Source organism: Sebastes umbrosus, chromosome 16 (genome assembly GCF_015220745.1).
Source record: "Sebastes umbrosus isolate fSebUmb1 chromosome 16, fSebUmb1.pri, whole genome shotgun sequence".
Taxonomy (NCBI): Eukaryota; Metazoa; Chordata; class Actinopteri; order Perciformes; family Sebastidae; genus Sebastes; species Sebastes umbrosus.
This window is the reverse complement of record NC_051284.1, coordinates 22,794,231-22,808,994: the sequence shown is the minus strand read 5'-3', so window position 1 is coordinate 22,808,994 and position 14,764 is coordinate 22,794,231. Positions and strand designations below refer to the sequence as shown.

At 38.0% G+C, this 14,764-nt stretch overlaps 2 protein-coding genes and 3 gene segments (V, D, J or C); 2 read left to right on the top strand and 3 right to left on the bottom strand.

Moving 5' to 3' along the window:
- The window catches only part of LOC119504150 (GTP-binding protein Di-Ras1-like), a 128,809-nt gene that overhangs the window by 22,060 nt on the left and 91,985 nt on the right, over positions 1-14,764 (bottom strand). The gene's annotated exons all lie outside the window — the stretch shown is intronic.
- LOC119504201 lies at positions 487-1,972 on the bottom strand. The segment is given in 2 exon segments: positions 487-973; positions 1,895-1,972. A coding segment is annotated over 1 exon segment (312 nt).
- On the top strand, positions 2,632-3,287 carry LOC119504181. The segment is given in 2 exon segments: positions 2,632-2,683; positions 2,776-3,287. Coding segments are annotated over 2 exon segments (387 nt in total).
- Positions 4,237-7,912, top strand: LOC119474466. The segment is given in 4 exon segments: positions 4,237-4,288; positions 4,381-4,711; positions 6,070-6,076; positions 7,475-7,912. Coding segments are annotated over 4 exon segments (588 nt in total).
- Positions 12,269-13,718, bottom strand: LOC119504196 (immunoglobulin lambda-like polypeptide 1). The gene is made up of 2 exons (XM_037796253.1): positions 13,568-13,718; positions 12,269-12,652 (listed from the first exon to the last, which is right to left on the bottom strand). Exons 1-2 carry the CDS (start codon positions 13,701-13,703, stop codon positions 12,438-12,440), a joined length of 351 nt encoding a protein of 116 aa, XP_037652181.1. The 5' UTR covers positions 13,704-13,718; the 3' UTR covers positions 12,269-12,437.

Genomic DNA, 14,764 nt, shown 5'->3' with positions numbered 1-14,764 from the left:
AGAAAGGTATACTTGTAGTTAATCTTTTGATTGATTCTCCATTCACCGTGGAGACGTGAGAAGAATTTTTTTTTTTATCATCACAAAACATCAAGTCAAATAGCAAAAGGAGCAAGTCTCTTTATGTAATACATATAAATCATTAGCTAAGTACTATAAGTTAAAGTATACAAAATGTACTTTAATAAACTAAAAAGTGGGCTACAAGTATATAACTATTAAACTAAGAGTATACCTATTCACTTGTAGTATACTTGAACTTTACTTAACTTCATAAAATAAACTCTAAGTATACTACTTTGTCGTGAGGGTTTTCATTTTCCACAGAGAGGAGAATCAGTTGAAGTTATAAAACCAGTTAATTTCTTTCTACTCTTCATAAAATAAAAGAGCAAACACTTCATGAAGTTATGTATCAGTGAAATCTTTATTAGCAACAACATCAGTGATCAACATGACAGTTATTAAGCTCACTCACATGAAGCTGCTGAGCGACACACATTCCTCTCTAAGTTGTTGTTGTCCAACACTTTACAGCAGTGTTGTTCTCTGTCACACAAAGCTTCAGTTTCCTCTACAAGCATTCAAACTGCTATTGATCAGAGCTGCTCCCCCCCACACAGAGCTCCTGTCCTGGGCTTCAGCCGGCCCCTCTAGCCCTTACACTGGCTCCTGTGGAGGGACTGGGTCTGGCTGTGGCCCTGATGGAGGACCCTGCAGGAGTACAGCTCTCCTTCCATCCAGCGCTCCTGGCTCAGGCTCAGGGTGCTGCTGCTGCTGTAGCGGCCGCTCTTCTCCTCCTCTGAGCTGCTCAGGACCCCCTCCGTCACCTCCGTACCGTCCACCTGCCAGCTCACCACGGCTCCCTGAGGAGAGTAGCCGGTCAGCAGGCAGGCCAGCGTGGCCGAGCCCCCAGAGAGCTGCTCAGAGGAGGGGGGAAGCAGAGAGACTGAGGGCCTGACCATGGTGCCAGCTGGAGGGGAGAGCAGAGACACACAAGGAGCAGATGAACTTCCACTGTAGGACAGACAGCTGGACATGAGACAGTTATGATACCTGACAGAGGTTAACACTACTGTGGATCAGCTGTGTGCATGATACTGTGATCAGACAGAGGAGAGGAGCTGACACATGGCAGGAAATGAGGGGTTAACATATAAAACACAATAGTAAAACTTTGTTGTTTATTTAAAGTAATGAATCTTCTACTGTGGAACTCTTCATAAATATCTAATAATTAATATGCAACATGACTTATCTGTGATTTTAATGGGAACATTGTATTAATGATTATTAAATTAAATCTTTCTATTTTCTTTATAATGTGTGACAGTAAATGATTCATCGCTGTGATGCAAATATAACATCTGTATTCAGTTATAGACTTTATCATCTGTCTGTTTCACTTCCTTTTCACCGCTTTAAACTAACGAACTGTGAAGTCAAACTACAGCGATACTAAATGAACATATGGACTCTTAAATTTGTTTTAACTGCATTTGCAATAGTTTTTATACCTAACAATCATTTAAATGTTACAGTAAAACATAAAACATAAATAACTTGAAATTAAATTTTGCTGTTATTTTCTGAACATTAAAATGTTCCTGCAGAACAAATTTACAACCAAACTTTATTAAACAAATATATTATTGGAAAAAAAGCGAAAATTATTCTGCATAAATTTCACCATGACATCTTCTTTAATACTAAAAGAATATTAATATTAATATTTTCCTAAACTTCAATACCAGCCAAGCTTAATAGACAGCAAAACATAATATCCACATGTAAATTATCCAAAAATAATTTTTCATTTTATAAAATTATGATGCAAAAGTTAGTATTAAAAGAATATTTCATATTGTATAAATTATAAATCTCTGGTACTTACAGTTAATGATGAGTTTGGTTCCTCCACCAAAAGTCCACCACAGTGATACAAACTCATTAAGTGGCCGTACAAAAACCTCCTGCACTGTGAACAAGCATCTATCCACTGAAAATACTCTCTGCTTCCTCAATTAACACATAAACAATTATACTTTATTGAATCTATAAATATTTATTTAATGATATCAATTGATATTATTGCATAAATGAAGATTAATTATATAATTTTGCTTTACTTTTCTACACCAGACAGAGAAACGATCACAGTCTCCTTGTAACAAAGTCATTTTTTCACAGTTTTATATCAGTTGCTACATGGTTAAATGAACATGATGTTTTTTAATAATAATAACTTATAAACTCATATTAAGCAGAACTGAAATATGTTATTTATCTCCAGTAAACCCTGTCAGTAGATTAAAGGCAGACAAACAGACATATCATACCAACCACAGTGGACACAAACTCATCCTTAAATCCTCAACTGCACTTCTAATATAAATATGTTTCTTCTATTATCTATTCAGATGATAGATGGTGTAAATCCAAGCAGTATTCCTCCTGATTTAGTGTCCCACGTTGCCTTCAGTGTGTTGAGAGCAGAGAAATGATTTCCATAGAGAGGAGGCTTTGCATCGTCAGCTGATCCTCCAGTGAACTGAGAAGGTTTATAGTCCTGTGAGTTCAACACTGCAGGACTCAGATGTGTCAGTCAACACAGCAGAAAGCACAACCAGCATGACTCTCATCACCATCCTCATCTGGACGCTGGCCTGCTGCTGTTTTACAGGTTCATTCACTCAGCAACATTTCAGACATGATGTGCTGCCTTTTCTCTCATTTATTTCTGCTGATAAATGAATGATTTGTTTTTGTCTGCAGGATGCAGCGGTCAGGTGACTGTGACTCAGCCTCCAGTAGTGACATCTACTCCAGGATCCACCGTCTCTCTCACCTGTAAGACCAGCCGAGCTGTTTACAGATGGTCTGATGGAGATGAGGGTATATCCTGGTATCAACAGAAATCAGGAGAGCGTCCAAAGCTTCTAATAAGATATGCCAAAAAACCTGAATCAGGAACAGCAGCTCGGTTTAGTGGCAGTGGAAGCAGCTCTGACTTCACTTTGACCATCAGTGGAGTTCTGACTGAAGACGCAGCAGTTTATTACTGTCAGAGTTTCCACGAAATAAACAGTGCTTATGTGTTCACACAGTGATTTAGAGCCGTACAAAAACCTCCTTCAGTTTGACTGAAGTGAAACCGGCCTGCTGCAGGTGCAGAGGGTTGGTGAAGAGACTGTGATGAGGAGAACTGGTCCAGTGAACACAACACAAGAGTCATCAAGCAGAACCACAATGAATCTAAATAAAACTGGAACAAACTCACAGACGCTCTTCCATATACAGTTTAAACTTATAATCTTGTCACTTTATGAGTAAACTTGGGAGGTTAAATTCTTGTTGGACTTTAGCCACTGATATCAAAACATGTTGAAAGGTGTTTCTACCAACAGCTGCACAAAACAATCTAATATGACAGAAAATTCCAATTTACCATTCTTCATTTTAAAAATCCAAAATATGTCATTTTCTAAACAGAGCCTTTCCTTTCAAAATATCACAAAGTAGTAAAAAAAATACAACCACTAACAAAGTACTATTTATGTAAACCTGATATACTAAAAGGTATAGTATATGAGGTTTGATACTGAGATGACCAAGAAGGTATTTTTCATAATAAATGTATAATAAAGGAAATACAAAGACAGTGACTAATCCACAGTTTTATTTAATGATGGTTTAATGTTCACGCCACATTTCTGATGAATGAACAGTTCATGTTGGAGTGAAACTAAACTAAAATTCTGTTTATTTTGAAAAGTATTGAACATAACATGCAGAAGATCCATATAAGAAAGCAGCATGCACACTTAATTGAAAATTATTGTAGAAAGAAGATTAATTATTTAATTTTGCTTTACTTTTCTACACCAGACAGAGAAACGATCACAGTCTCCTTGTTACAAAGTAATTTTTTTCACAGTTTTATATCAGTTGCTACAAGGTTAAATGAACATGATGCTTTTTAATAAACTTCTAATATAAATATGTTTCTTCTATTATCCATTCAGATGATAGATGGTGTAAATCCAAGCAGTATTCCTCCTGATTTAGTGTCCCACGTTGCCTTCAGTGTGTTGAGAGCAGAGAAATGATTTCCATAGAGAGGAGGCTTTGCATCGTCAGCTGATCCTCCAGTGAACTGAGAAGGTTTATAGTCCTGTGAGTTCAACACTGCAGGACTCAGATGTGTCAGTCAACACAGCAGAAAGCACAACCAGCATGACTCTCATCACCATCCTCATCTGGACGCTGGCCTGCTGCTGTTTTACAGGTTCATTCACTCAGCAACATTTCAGACATGATGTGCTGCCTTTTCTCTCATTTATTTCTGCTGATCAATGAATGATTTGTTTTTGTCTGCAGGATGCAGCGGTCAGGTGACTGTGACTCAGCCTCCAGTAGTGACATCTACTCCAGGATCCACCGTCTCTCTCACCTGTAAGACCAGCCAAGCTGTTTACAGCCACAGTAGTCTTGGTGATTGTATGAGCTGGTATCAACAGAAATCTGGACAGCCTCCAAAGCTCCTAATAAAATTTGTGAGCACACGTGAATCAGGAACAGCAGCTCGGTTTAGTGGCAGTGGAAGCAGCTCTGACTTCACTTTGACCATCAGTGGAGTTCAGAGTGAAGACGCAGCAGTTTATTACTGTCAGAGTGTTCATGTCATAAACAGTGCTGCTGTGTTCACACAGTGATTTGTAGTCGTACAAAAACCTCCCTCAGTCCGACTGCAGAGACACTGAGCTGTTACAGCAGGAACCGACTGCAGCTGCTGAAGAGGAAGAGACTCTGACACAGACCACTGAACACAGAGCTGACAGGAACCTCACCAAGCACACACTACACATTCACACTAATAACTTCATTAAAAACATTATTAAAATATCTAATAACACATCATGTTCTGTTCACATGTACTCTCAGCTAAAGAGACAAATGTTGCCTGATCACATGTTTGAGTCATGATTTATTTCTCCCTAAAAATCAAGTTCACATTATTCTCCGAATTTTTTTTTTAATAAAAAAAAAGATGTATTATTTATTTTTATTTACTTTAATGTAATATCACTCTCAGTGTGCTATTAGTATACTGTACTTATTTTAAAATTGAGAGAGAGAGTATACTTTAAGCTTACTTTTTATGTACTTATCAGAGATATATTTAAGTAAAGTATACTTGGATTATACTTGTAGTTAATCTTTTGATTGAGATATACTTAACAAAAGTATAATTAAGTATTCTTGCCTTATAGGCCTACAGAAAAGAATACTTGGCTTGTAGTTGTGTTAACTTTTTGATAGAGTAGCCTATTAAAGTGTGTGAGAGTTTGTAAAGAATGTTTTGATATGAATTTACTTCAATTCATCAAGAATTTCTTCGTTCACCGTGGAGATGCGTTTAATGTTATGTTGTATATTTTACACTTAAAAAAAACTTAAATTGATTTCTAATTAAGGTGAACGTTCCAAGGTAGCTACAAATTTTAAGTGAAAGCATGCAGATGATCAAGTAAAAAGCCTTAACAAGGCAGGTTTAATGTATAATAACCATAGATAATAGCCGATGTAACAGGATCAGCTCCTCTATCACATGCAGAGTCAGTTGAACAGTCTGCAGAGTAAAACACTGCAGATCATGTAAAGTCATAACAAAACACATGGACCTGTTCTCTGTTACTTCCTTGTTGATCGATGATGGAGCTTCGAACTTCGGCAATTTGAAATTGATGCAAAAGGATGAATGATAGTTTTTTGTTGTTTGGACCAATGAAACCAGAGACACATTCATCACACACACACCTGAGTGACGTATACCTGGTTCCACTGGGACTGTTGATGTTTTCCTTCTGTCAACCCTCAGAGGACTGTCTTCTCTTATTGTGAAAAGCCTGTCTTGAATGAGCCTAACAAACTGAACCAGGATCAGTCTGTTTCATAAAGACACTCAGAGCTGATCAGAGCCTGAATTCATCAAAAGTGTCAGAGGTGGAAATCAGGCCGAACCGGACAAAAGCTTTCATTGTGGCACATGTTTGTTCTCTCTTTTAGGATGAGAGTGAAAGGATTTGATCAGCTTTCCTAACAGGAAGTGACTCATATCTCAGCTGCAATGTATCAGAGCTGCAGAGGAGTTTAACCTGTCAGCAGCTGCTGGTGGAGATCACACTGATGTTTTGGGAACGCGTGATGACATTAAACTTATTCAAAGATCTTTTGGGGAAAACCCCCTGTCCTTTTAAGTACGACCATCTCATCGAATGAGGAAAAACTCCCCCCAAACAACCCCTTTAACAGGGAAAAATATGGAAGAAACATCAGGAAGAGCAACAGAGGAGAGATCCCTCTTCCAGGACAGACAGATGTGCAATTTTAGTCCCTTTAAGGGATGGTTACCACTTCTTCAATCATCTTTAAACCATGCAAATAATCCATTTAAAACCCTTAACAAGAAAGAGGACTGATTGAAAATAAAAGCCAGAAGACGGAGGTTTTAAAAAAACTAATTGAGGAGATAACCAAGAAGAGAATATTGGATCGTGTTTTCTCAACTGTAAGAGCTGTGGAGGGCACATTATCATATTTTATTATTTTTAGGTTTATCCAGCAACATGATCTGACCTCTGACCCTGACCTGAAGTACATGATCCAGAAAAGAGCAAGGACTGAATACAAAATCAATCTCATGTCAATCTGGAGTTGTTGTGAACCTGCACAGCCAGCAGAGGACACTTTGCTGCATTTTAAAAAGAAAAATAACATGATCTGACCCCTGACCCCACAAGACCACAGTGTCACAGCTGAAGCATCTGGATTAACAGACTGAAGTACACCATCATGAAAAGAGCTAAGAGTTAGCCAGAGTTGTTGTGAACCTGGACAGCCAGCAGAGAGCAGCCTGCATCTATTTATGACCTTTAGGAAACTTTGCAAAGACAGAAACAGCAAGAGATGAGGAACAGAGAGTCTAAGGTTTCTACATGTTCTTAGTCAGTCCACAGGGAGACGTAGCCTCTACCTACTCCACCTCATCTCTCCCTTTCAGTTTCACAAGAACAGGTGTGGGTTTGCCTTCTTAAATGTATTTTTGCATGATTTTACTGCATCACTGCTCCTCACAGTTTAAGTTCTCATGTCACAGAGAGTCTGAACTGTTTTCATGCACTCACACTGAAAACTGCATCAGGATGATGTTTGTCAATAACTCTGATTGTCGTGTTGGGTTTTCTGAGTCAGGGTGAGAGATTCTGAAAATGTATCTGACATTGTGGCTTTAATTAATGTCTAATTTATTATCATCTAAACTGCTGATTCTCAAGGTTTATATTTCATTTCTCATTTCAGAGATTTCTGCAAACAAGTTTCTGACTCAGGCTGACAAATCCAAGTCTGTTAGTGTTGGAGGGACCGTGAGCATCAGCGCCACAGGGAGTTCAGATATTGGTGCTGATCTCAGTGGTACCTTCAGAAACCTGGACAGGCTCCCAAACTCCTTATATACCAAGCATCAACTCTCTTCTCAGGGACTGCGTCTCGATTCAGAGGCAGTAGCTCTGGTTCTGACTACACTTTAACCATCACAGGTGTTCAGACTGACGATGCTGGAGATTACTACTGTCTGGGCCTCCATAGTGGCAATGTGTTCACACAGTGATTTAGAGCCGTACAAAAACCTCCTTCAGTTTGACTGAAGTGAAACCGGCCTGCTGCAGGTGCAGAGGGTTGGTGAAGAGACTGTGATGAGGAGAACTGGTCCAGTGAACACAACACAAGAGTCATCAAGCAGAACCACAATGAATCTAAATAAAACTGGAACAAACTCACAGACGCTCTTCCATACACAGTTTAAACTTATATTATTGTCCCTTTATGAGTAAACTGGGGAGGTTAAACTCTTGTTCTCTTGTTGGACTATAGCCACTGATATCAAAACATGTTGAAAAGTGTTTCTACCAACAGCTGCACAAAACAATCTAATATAACAGAAAATTCCAATTTACCATTTTCATTTAAAAATCCAAATATTTAATTTTCTAAACAGAGCCTTTCCTTTCAAAATATCACAAAGTATTAAAAAAAATACAACCACTAACAAAGTACTATTTATGTAAACCTGATATACTAAAAGGTATAGTATATGATGTTTGATACTGAGATGACCAAGACTGTATTTTTCATAATAAATATATAATAAAGGAAATACAAAGACAGTCAATTATTATAATCCACAGTTTTATTTAATGATGGTTTAATGTTCATGCACACATTTCTGATGAATGAATAGTTCATGTTGGAGTGAAACTAAACTAAAATTCAGTTTATTTTGAAAAATATTGAACATAACATGCAGAAGATCCATATAAGAAAGCAGCATGCACACTGAATTGAAAATTATTGTATAAAGAAGATTAATTCTTTAATTTTGCTTTACTCTTCTACACCAGACAGAGAAACGATCACAGTCTCCTTGTAACAAAGTCATTTTTTTTACAGTTTTATATCAGTTGCTACATGGATAAATGAACATGATGCTTTTTAGTAATAATAACTCATAAACTAATATTAAAAAGAACTGAAATATGTTATTTATCTCCGGTAAACCCTGTCAGTAGATTAAAGGCAGACAAACAGACATATCATACCAACCACAGTGGACACAAACTCATCCTTAAATCCTCAACTGCACTTCTAATATAAATATGTTCTTCTATTACCATTCAGATGATAGATGGTGTAAATCCAAGCAGTATTCCTCCTGATTTAGTGTCCCACGTTGCCTTCAGTGTGTTGAGAGCAGAGAAATGATTTCCATAGAGAGGAGGCTTTGCATCGTCAGCTGATCCTCCAGTGAACTGAGAAGGTTTATAGTCCTGTGAGTTCAACACTGCAGGACTCAGATGTGTCAGTCAACACAGCAGAAAGCACAACCAGCATGACTCTCATCACCATCCTCATCTGGACGCTGGCCTGCTGCTGTTTTACAGGTTCATATCACTCAGCAACATTTCAGACATGATGTGCTGCCTTTTCTCTCATTTATTTCTGCTGATCAATGAATGATTTGTTTTTGTCTGCAGGATGCAGCGGTCAGGTGACTGTCGACTCAGCCTCCAGTAGTGACATCTACTCCAGGATCCACCGTCCTCTCTCACCTGTAAGACCAGCCGAGCTGTTCACGGAGGCAGTTATATGTTCTGGTATCAACAGAAATCTGGACAGCCTCCAAAGCTCCTACTAAAAACTTGTGAGCACACGTGTATCAGGAACAGCAGCTCGTTTAGTGGCAGTGGAAGCAGCTCTGACTTCACTTTGACCATCAGTGGAGTTCAGACTGAAGACGCAGGCAGTTTATTACTGTCAGAGTCTCCATCAAATAAACAGTGCTTGGGTGTTCACACAGTGATTTAGAGCCGTACAAAAACCTCCTTCAGTTTGACTGAAGTGAAACCGGCCTGCTGCAGGTGCAGAGGGTTGGTGAAGAGACTGTGATGAGGAGAACTGGTCCAGTGAACACAACACAAGAGTAATCAAGCAGAACCACAATGAATCTAAATAAAACTGGAAGAAACTCACAGACACTCTTCCATACACAGTTTAAACTTATAATCTTGTCTCTTTCTGGGTAAACTGGGGAGGATAAACTCTTGTTGGACTTTAGCCACTGATATCAAAACATGTTGAAAAGTGTTTCAACCATCAGCTGCACAAAACAATCTAATATAACAAGAGTTGAAACAGAATCAAGATTATATAATTTAAAAAAATACAACCATCTCCTGTACTATCAGGTGTAGTATATCAGGTTTGATTATGAGATGATCAAGAAGGTATTTTTCACAATGAATATGTTATAAAAAACAAACATTAAATTAATGATATCAATTGAAATTATTGTATAAATGAAGATTATTTCTTAATTTTCTTTACTCTTCTACACCAGACAGAGAAACGATCACAGTCTCCTTGTAACAAAGTCATTTTTTCACAGTATTATATCAGTTGCTACATGGTTAAATGAACATGATGCTTTTTAATAATAATAACTCATAAACTCATATTAAGCAGATCTGAAATATGTTATTTATCTCCAGTAAACCCTGTCAGTAGATTAAAGGCAGACAAACACACATATCATACCAACCACAGTGGACACAAACTCATCCTTAAATCCTCAACTGCACTTCTAATATAAATATGTTTCTTCTATTATCCATTCAGATGATAGATGGTGTAAATCCAAGCAGTATTCCTCCTGATTTAGTGTCCCACGTTGCCTTCAGTGTGTTGAGAGCAGAGAAATGATTTCCATAGAGAGGAGGCTTTGCATCGTCAGCTGATCCTCCAGTGAACTGAGAAGGTTTATAGTCCTGTGAGTTCAACACTGCAGGACTCAGATGTGTCAGTCAACACAGCAGAAAGCACAACCAGCATGACTCTCATCACCATCCTCATCTTGACGCTGGCCTGCTTCTGTTTTACAGGTTCATTCACTCAGCAACATTTCAGACATGATGTGCTGCCTTTTCTCTCATTTATTTTTGCTGATAAATGAATGATTTGTTTTTGTCTGCAGGATGCAGCGGTCAGGTGACTGTGACTCAGCCTCCAATAGTGACATCTACTCCAGGATCCACCGTCTCTCTCACCTGTAAGGCCAGCCGAGCTGTTCACAGCCACAGTAGTTATGGTGAATATATGAACTGGTATCAACAGAAATCTGGACAGCCTCCAAAGCTTCTAATAAAACTTGTGAGCACACGTGTATCAGGAACAGCAGCTCGGTTTAGTGGCAGTGGAAGCAGCTCTGACTTCACTTTGACCATCAGTGGAGTTCAGACTGAAGACGCAGCAGTTTATTACTGTCAGAGTGTTCATGTCATAAACAGTGCTGCTGTGTTCACACAGTGATTTGTAGTCGTACAAAAACCTCCCTCAGTCCGACTGCAGAGACACTGAGCTGTTACAGCAGGAACCGACTGCAGCTGCTGAAGAGGAAGAGACTCTGACACAGACCACTGAACACAGAGCTGACAGGAACCTCACCAAGCACACACTACACATTCACACTAATAACTTCATTAAAAACATTATTAAAATATCTAATAACATATCATGTTCTGTTCACATTTACTCTCAGCTAAAGAGACAAATGTTGCCTGATCACATATTTGAGTCATGATTTCTTCCTCCCTAAAAATCAAGTTCTTGTTATTCTCCACATTGTTTTTAATAAAAAAAAAAAAATTATTATTTACTTTTCTTTACTGTAATGTAATATCACTCTCTATACCAATTTAAAAATGAGAAATATTGATGTTTACATGATGAATCAAAAGCAAGTGTGCTATTAGTATACTTATCTTAAACTTGAGAGAGAGAGAGAGTATACTTTAGTTGAATTTTTATGTACTTATCAGAGATATACTTATGTATACTTAGCTTATACAGACAATTGCAGAAAAGTATAGTATACTTGGCTTATACTTTTACTTAATCTTTTGATCGAGATATACTTAAGAAAAGTATAATTAAGTATTCTTACCTTGTAGGCCTACAGAAAGGTATACTTGACTTGTAGTTGCACTAACTTTTTGATAGAGTAGCCTATTAAAGTGTGTGAGAGTTTGTAAAGAAATGTTTTGATATGAATTTACTTCAATTCATCAAGAATTTTCTACGTTGTTGGATCTTCGTTCACCATGGAGACATGAGAGTAAAATGTATTTATTTTTTTATCATCACAAAACATCAAGTCAAATAGCAAAAGGAGTAAGTCTCTTTATGTAATACATATAAATCATTAGCTAAGTACTATAAGTTAAAGTATACAAAGTTAACCTTCATAAACTAAAAAGTGGGCTCCAAGTATATAACTATTAAACTAAGAGTATACCTATTCACTTGTAGTATACTTGAACTTTACTTAACTTCATAAAATAAACTTGAAGTATACTACTTTGTCGTGAGGGTTTTCATTTTCCACAGAGAGGAGAATCAGTTGAAGTTATAAAACCAGTTAACTTCTTTCTACTCTTCATAAAATAAAAGAGCAAACACTTCATGAAGTTATGTATCAGTGAAATCTTTATTAGCAACAACATCAGTGATCAACATGACAGTTATTAAGCTCACTCACATGAAGCTGCTGAGCGACACACATTCCTCTCTAAGTTGTTGTTGTCCAACACTTTACAGCAGTGTTGTTCTCTGTCACACAAAGCTTCAGTTTCCTCTACAAGCATTCAAACTGCTATTGATCAGAGCTGCTCCCCCCACACACAGAGCTCCTGTCCTGGGCTTCAGCCGGCCCCTCTAGCCCTTACACTGGCTCCTGTGGAGGGACTGGGTCTGGCTGTGGCCCTGATGGAGGACCCTGCAGGAGTACAGCTCTCCTTCCATCCAGCGCTCCTGGCTCAGGCTCAGGGTGCTGCTGCTGCTGTAGCCGGCCGCTCTTCTCCTCCTCTGAGCTGCTCAGGACCCCCCTCCGTCACCTCCGTACCGTCCACCTGCCAGCTCACCACGGCTCCCTGAGGAGAGTAGCCGGTCAGCAGGCAGGCCAGCGTGGCCGAGCCCCCAGAGAGCTGCTCAGAGGAGGGGGGAAGCAGAGAGACTGAGGGCCTGACCATGGTGCCAGCTGGAGGGGGAGAGCAGAGACACACAAGGAGCAGATGAACTTCCACTGTAGGACAGACAGCTGGACATGAGACAGTTATGATACCTGACAGAGGTTAACACTACTGTGGATCAGCTGTGTGCATGATACTGTGATCAGACAGAGGAGAGGAGCTGACACATGGCAGAAATGAGGAGTTAACATATAAAACACAATAGTAAAACTATGTTTTTTATTTAAAGTAATGAATCTTCTACTGTGGAACTCTTCTTATATATCTAATATTAATATGCAACATGATATCTGTGATTTTAAATGAGAACATTGTATTAATGATTATTAAATTAAATCTTCTTTATAATGTGTGACAGTAAATGATTCATTGCTGTGATGCAAATGTAACATCTGTATTCAGTTATAGACTTTATCATCTGTCTGTTTCACTTCCTTTCCTCACTTTAAGCTAACGAACTGTGAAGTCAAGCTACAGCGATAATAAATGAACATATGGACTCTTAAATTTGTTTTAACTGCATTTGCAACAGTTTTTATACCTAACAATCGTTTAAATGTTATAGTAAAACATAAAACATAAGAAATTTGAAATTAGATTTTGCTGTTATTTTCTGAACAGTTAAAATGTTCCTGCAGAAACAAATTTACAACCAAACATCATTAAACAAATATATTATTGGAAAAAAAGCGAAAAATGATTCTGCATATATTTCACCATAACATCTTCTTTAATACTAAAAGAATATTAACATTAATATTTTCCTAAACTTCAATAATCAGCCAAGCTTAATAGACATCAAAAATAATATCCGCATCATGTAATTATCCAAAATATTTTTTAATTTTATTAAAATTCTGATGCAAATTTTAGTATTAAAAGAATATTTCATGTTGTATAAAGTATAAATCTCTGGTACTTACAGTTAATGATGAGTTTGGTTCCTCCACCAAAAGTCCTCCACAGTGATACAAACTCATTAAGTGGCCGTACAAAAACCTCCTGCACTGTGAACAAGCATCTATCCACTGAAAATACTCTCTGCTTCTCAATTAACATAGAAACATTTATACTTTTATTGAATCTACAAATATTAAATTAATGATGATCAAATTAAATTATGTATAAATGAAGATTATTTCTTTAATTTTGCTTTACTTTTCTACACCAGACAGAGAAACGATCACAGTCTCTTGTAACAAAGTCAGTTTTTCACAGTTTTATATCAGTTGCTACATGGTTAAATGAACTATGATGCTTTAATAATAATAATAACTTATAAAATCATATTAAGCAGAATCTGAAATATGTTATTTATCTCCAGTAAACCCTGTCAGTAGATTAAAGGCAGACAAACAGACATATCATACCAACCACAGTGGACACAAACTCATCCTTAAATCCTCAACTGCACTTCTAATATAAATATGTTTCTTCTATTATCCATTCAGATGATAGATGGTGTAAATCCAAGCAGTATTCCTCCTGATTTAGTGTCCCACGTTGCCTTCAGTGTGTTGAGAGCAGAGAAATGATTTCCATAGAGAGGAGGCTTTGCATCGTCAGCTGATCCTCCAGTGAACTGAGAAGGTTTATATTCCTGTGAGTTCAACACTGCAGGACTCAGATGTGTCAGTCAACACAGCAGAAAGCACAACCAGCATGACTCTCATCACCATCCTCATCTGGACGCTGGCCTGCTGCTGTTTTACAGGTTCATTCACTCAGCAACATTTCAGACATGATGTGCTGCCTTTTCTCTCATTTATTTCTGCTGATAATGAATGATTTGTTTTTGTCTGCAGGATGCAGCGGTCAGGTGACTGTGACTCAGCCTCCAGTAGTGACATCTACTCCAGGATCCACCGTCTCTCTCACCTGTAAGACCAGCCGCTGTTTACAGAGACAGTGATGGAGATGATGATGCTGGTATCAACAGAAATCTGGACAGCCTCCAAAGCTCTAATAAATATGCGAACACGTGTAGGAACAGCAGCTCGGTTTAGTGGCAGTGGAAGCAGCTCTGACTTCACTTTGACCATCAGTGGAGTTCAGACTGAAGACGCAGCAGTTTATACTGTCAGAGTTCCATATCATAAACAGTGCTTGGGTGTTCACAC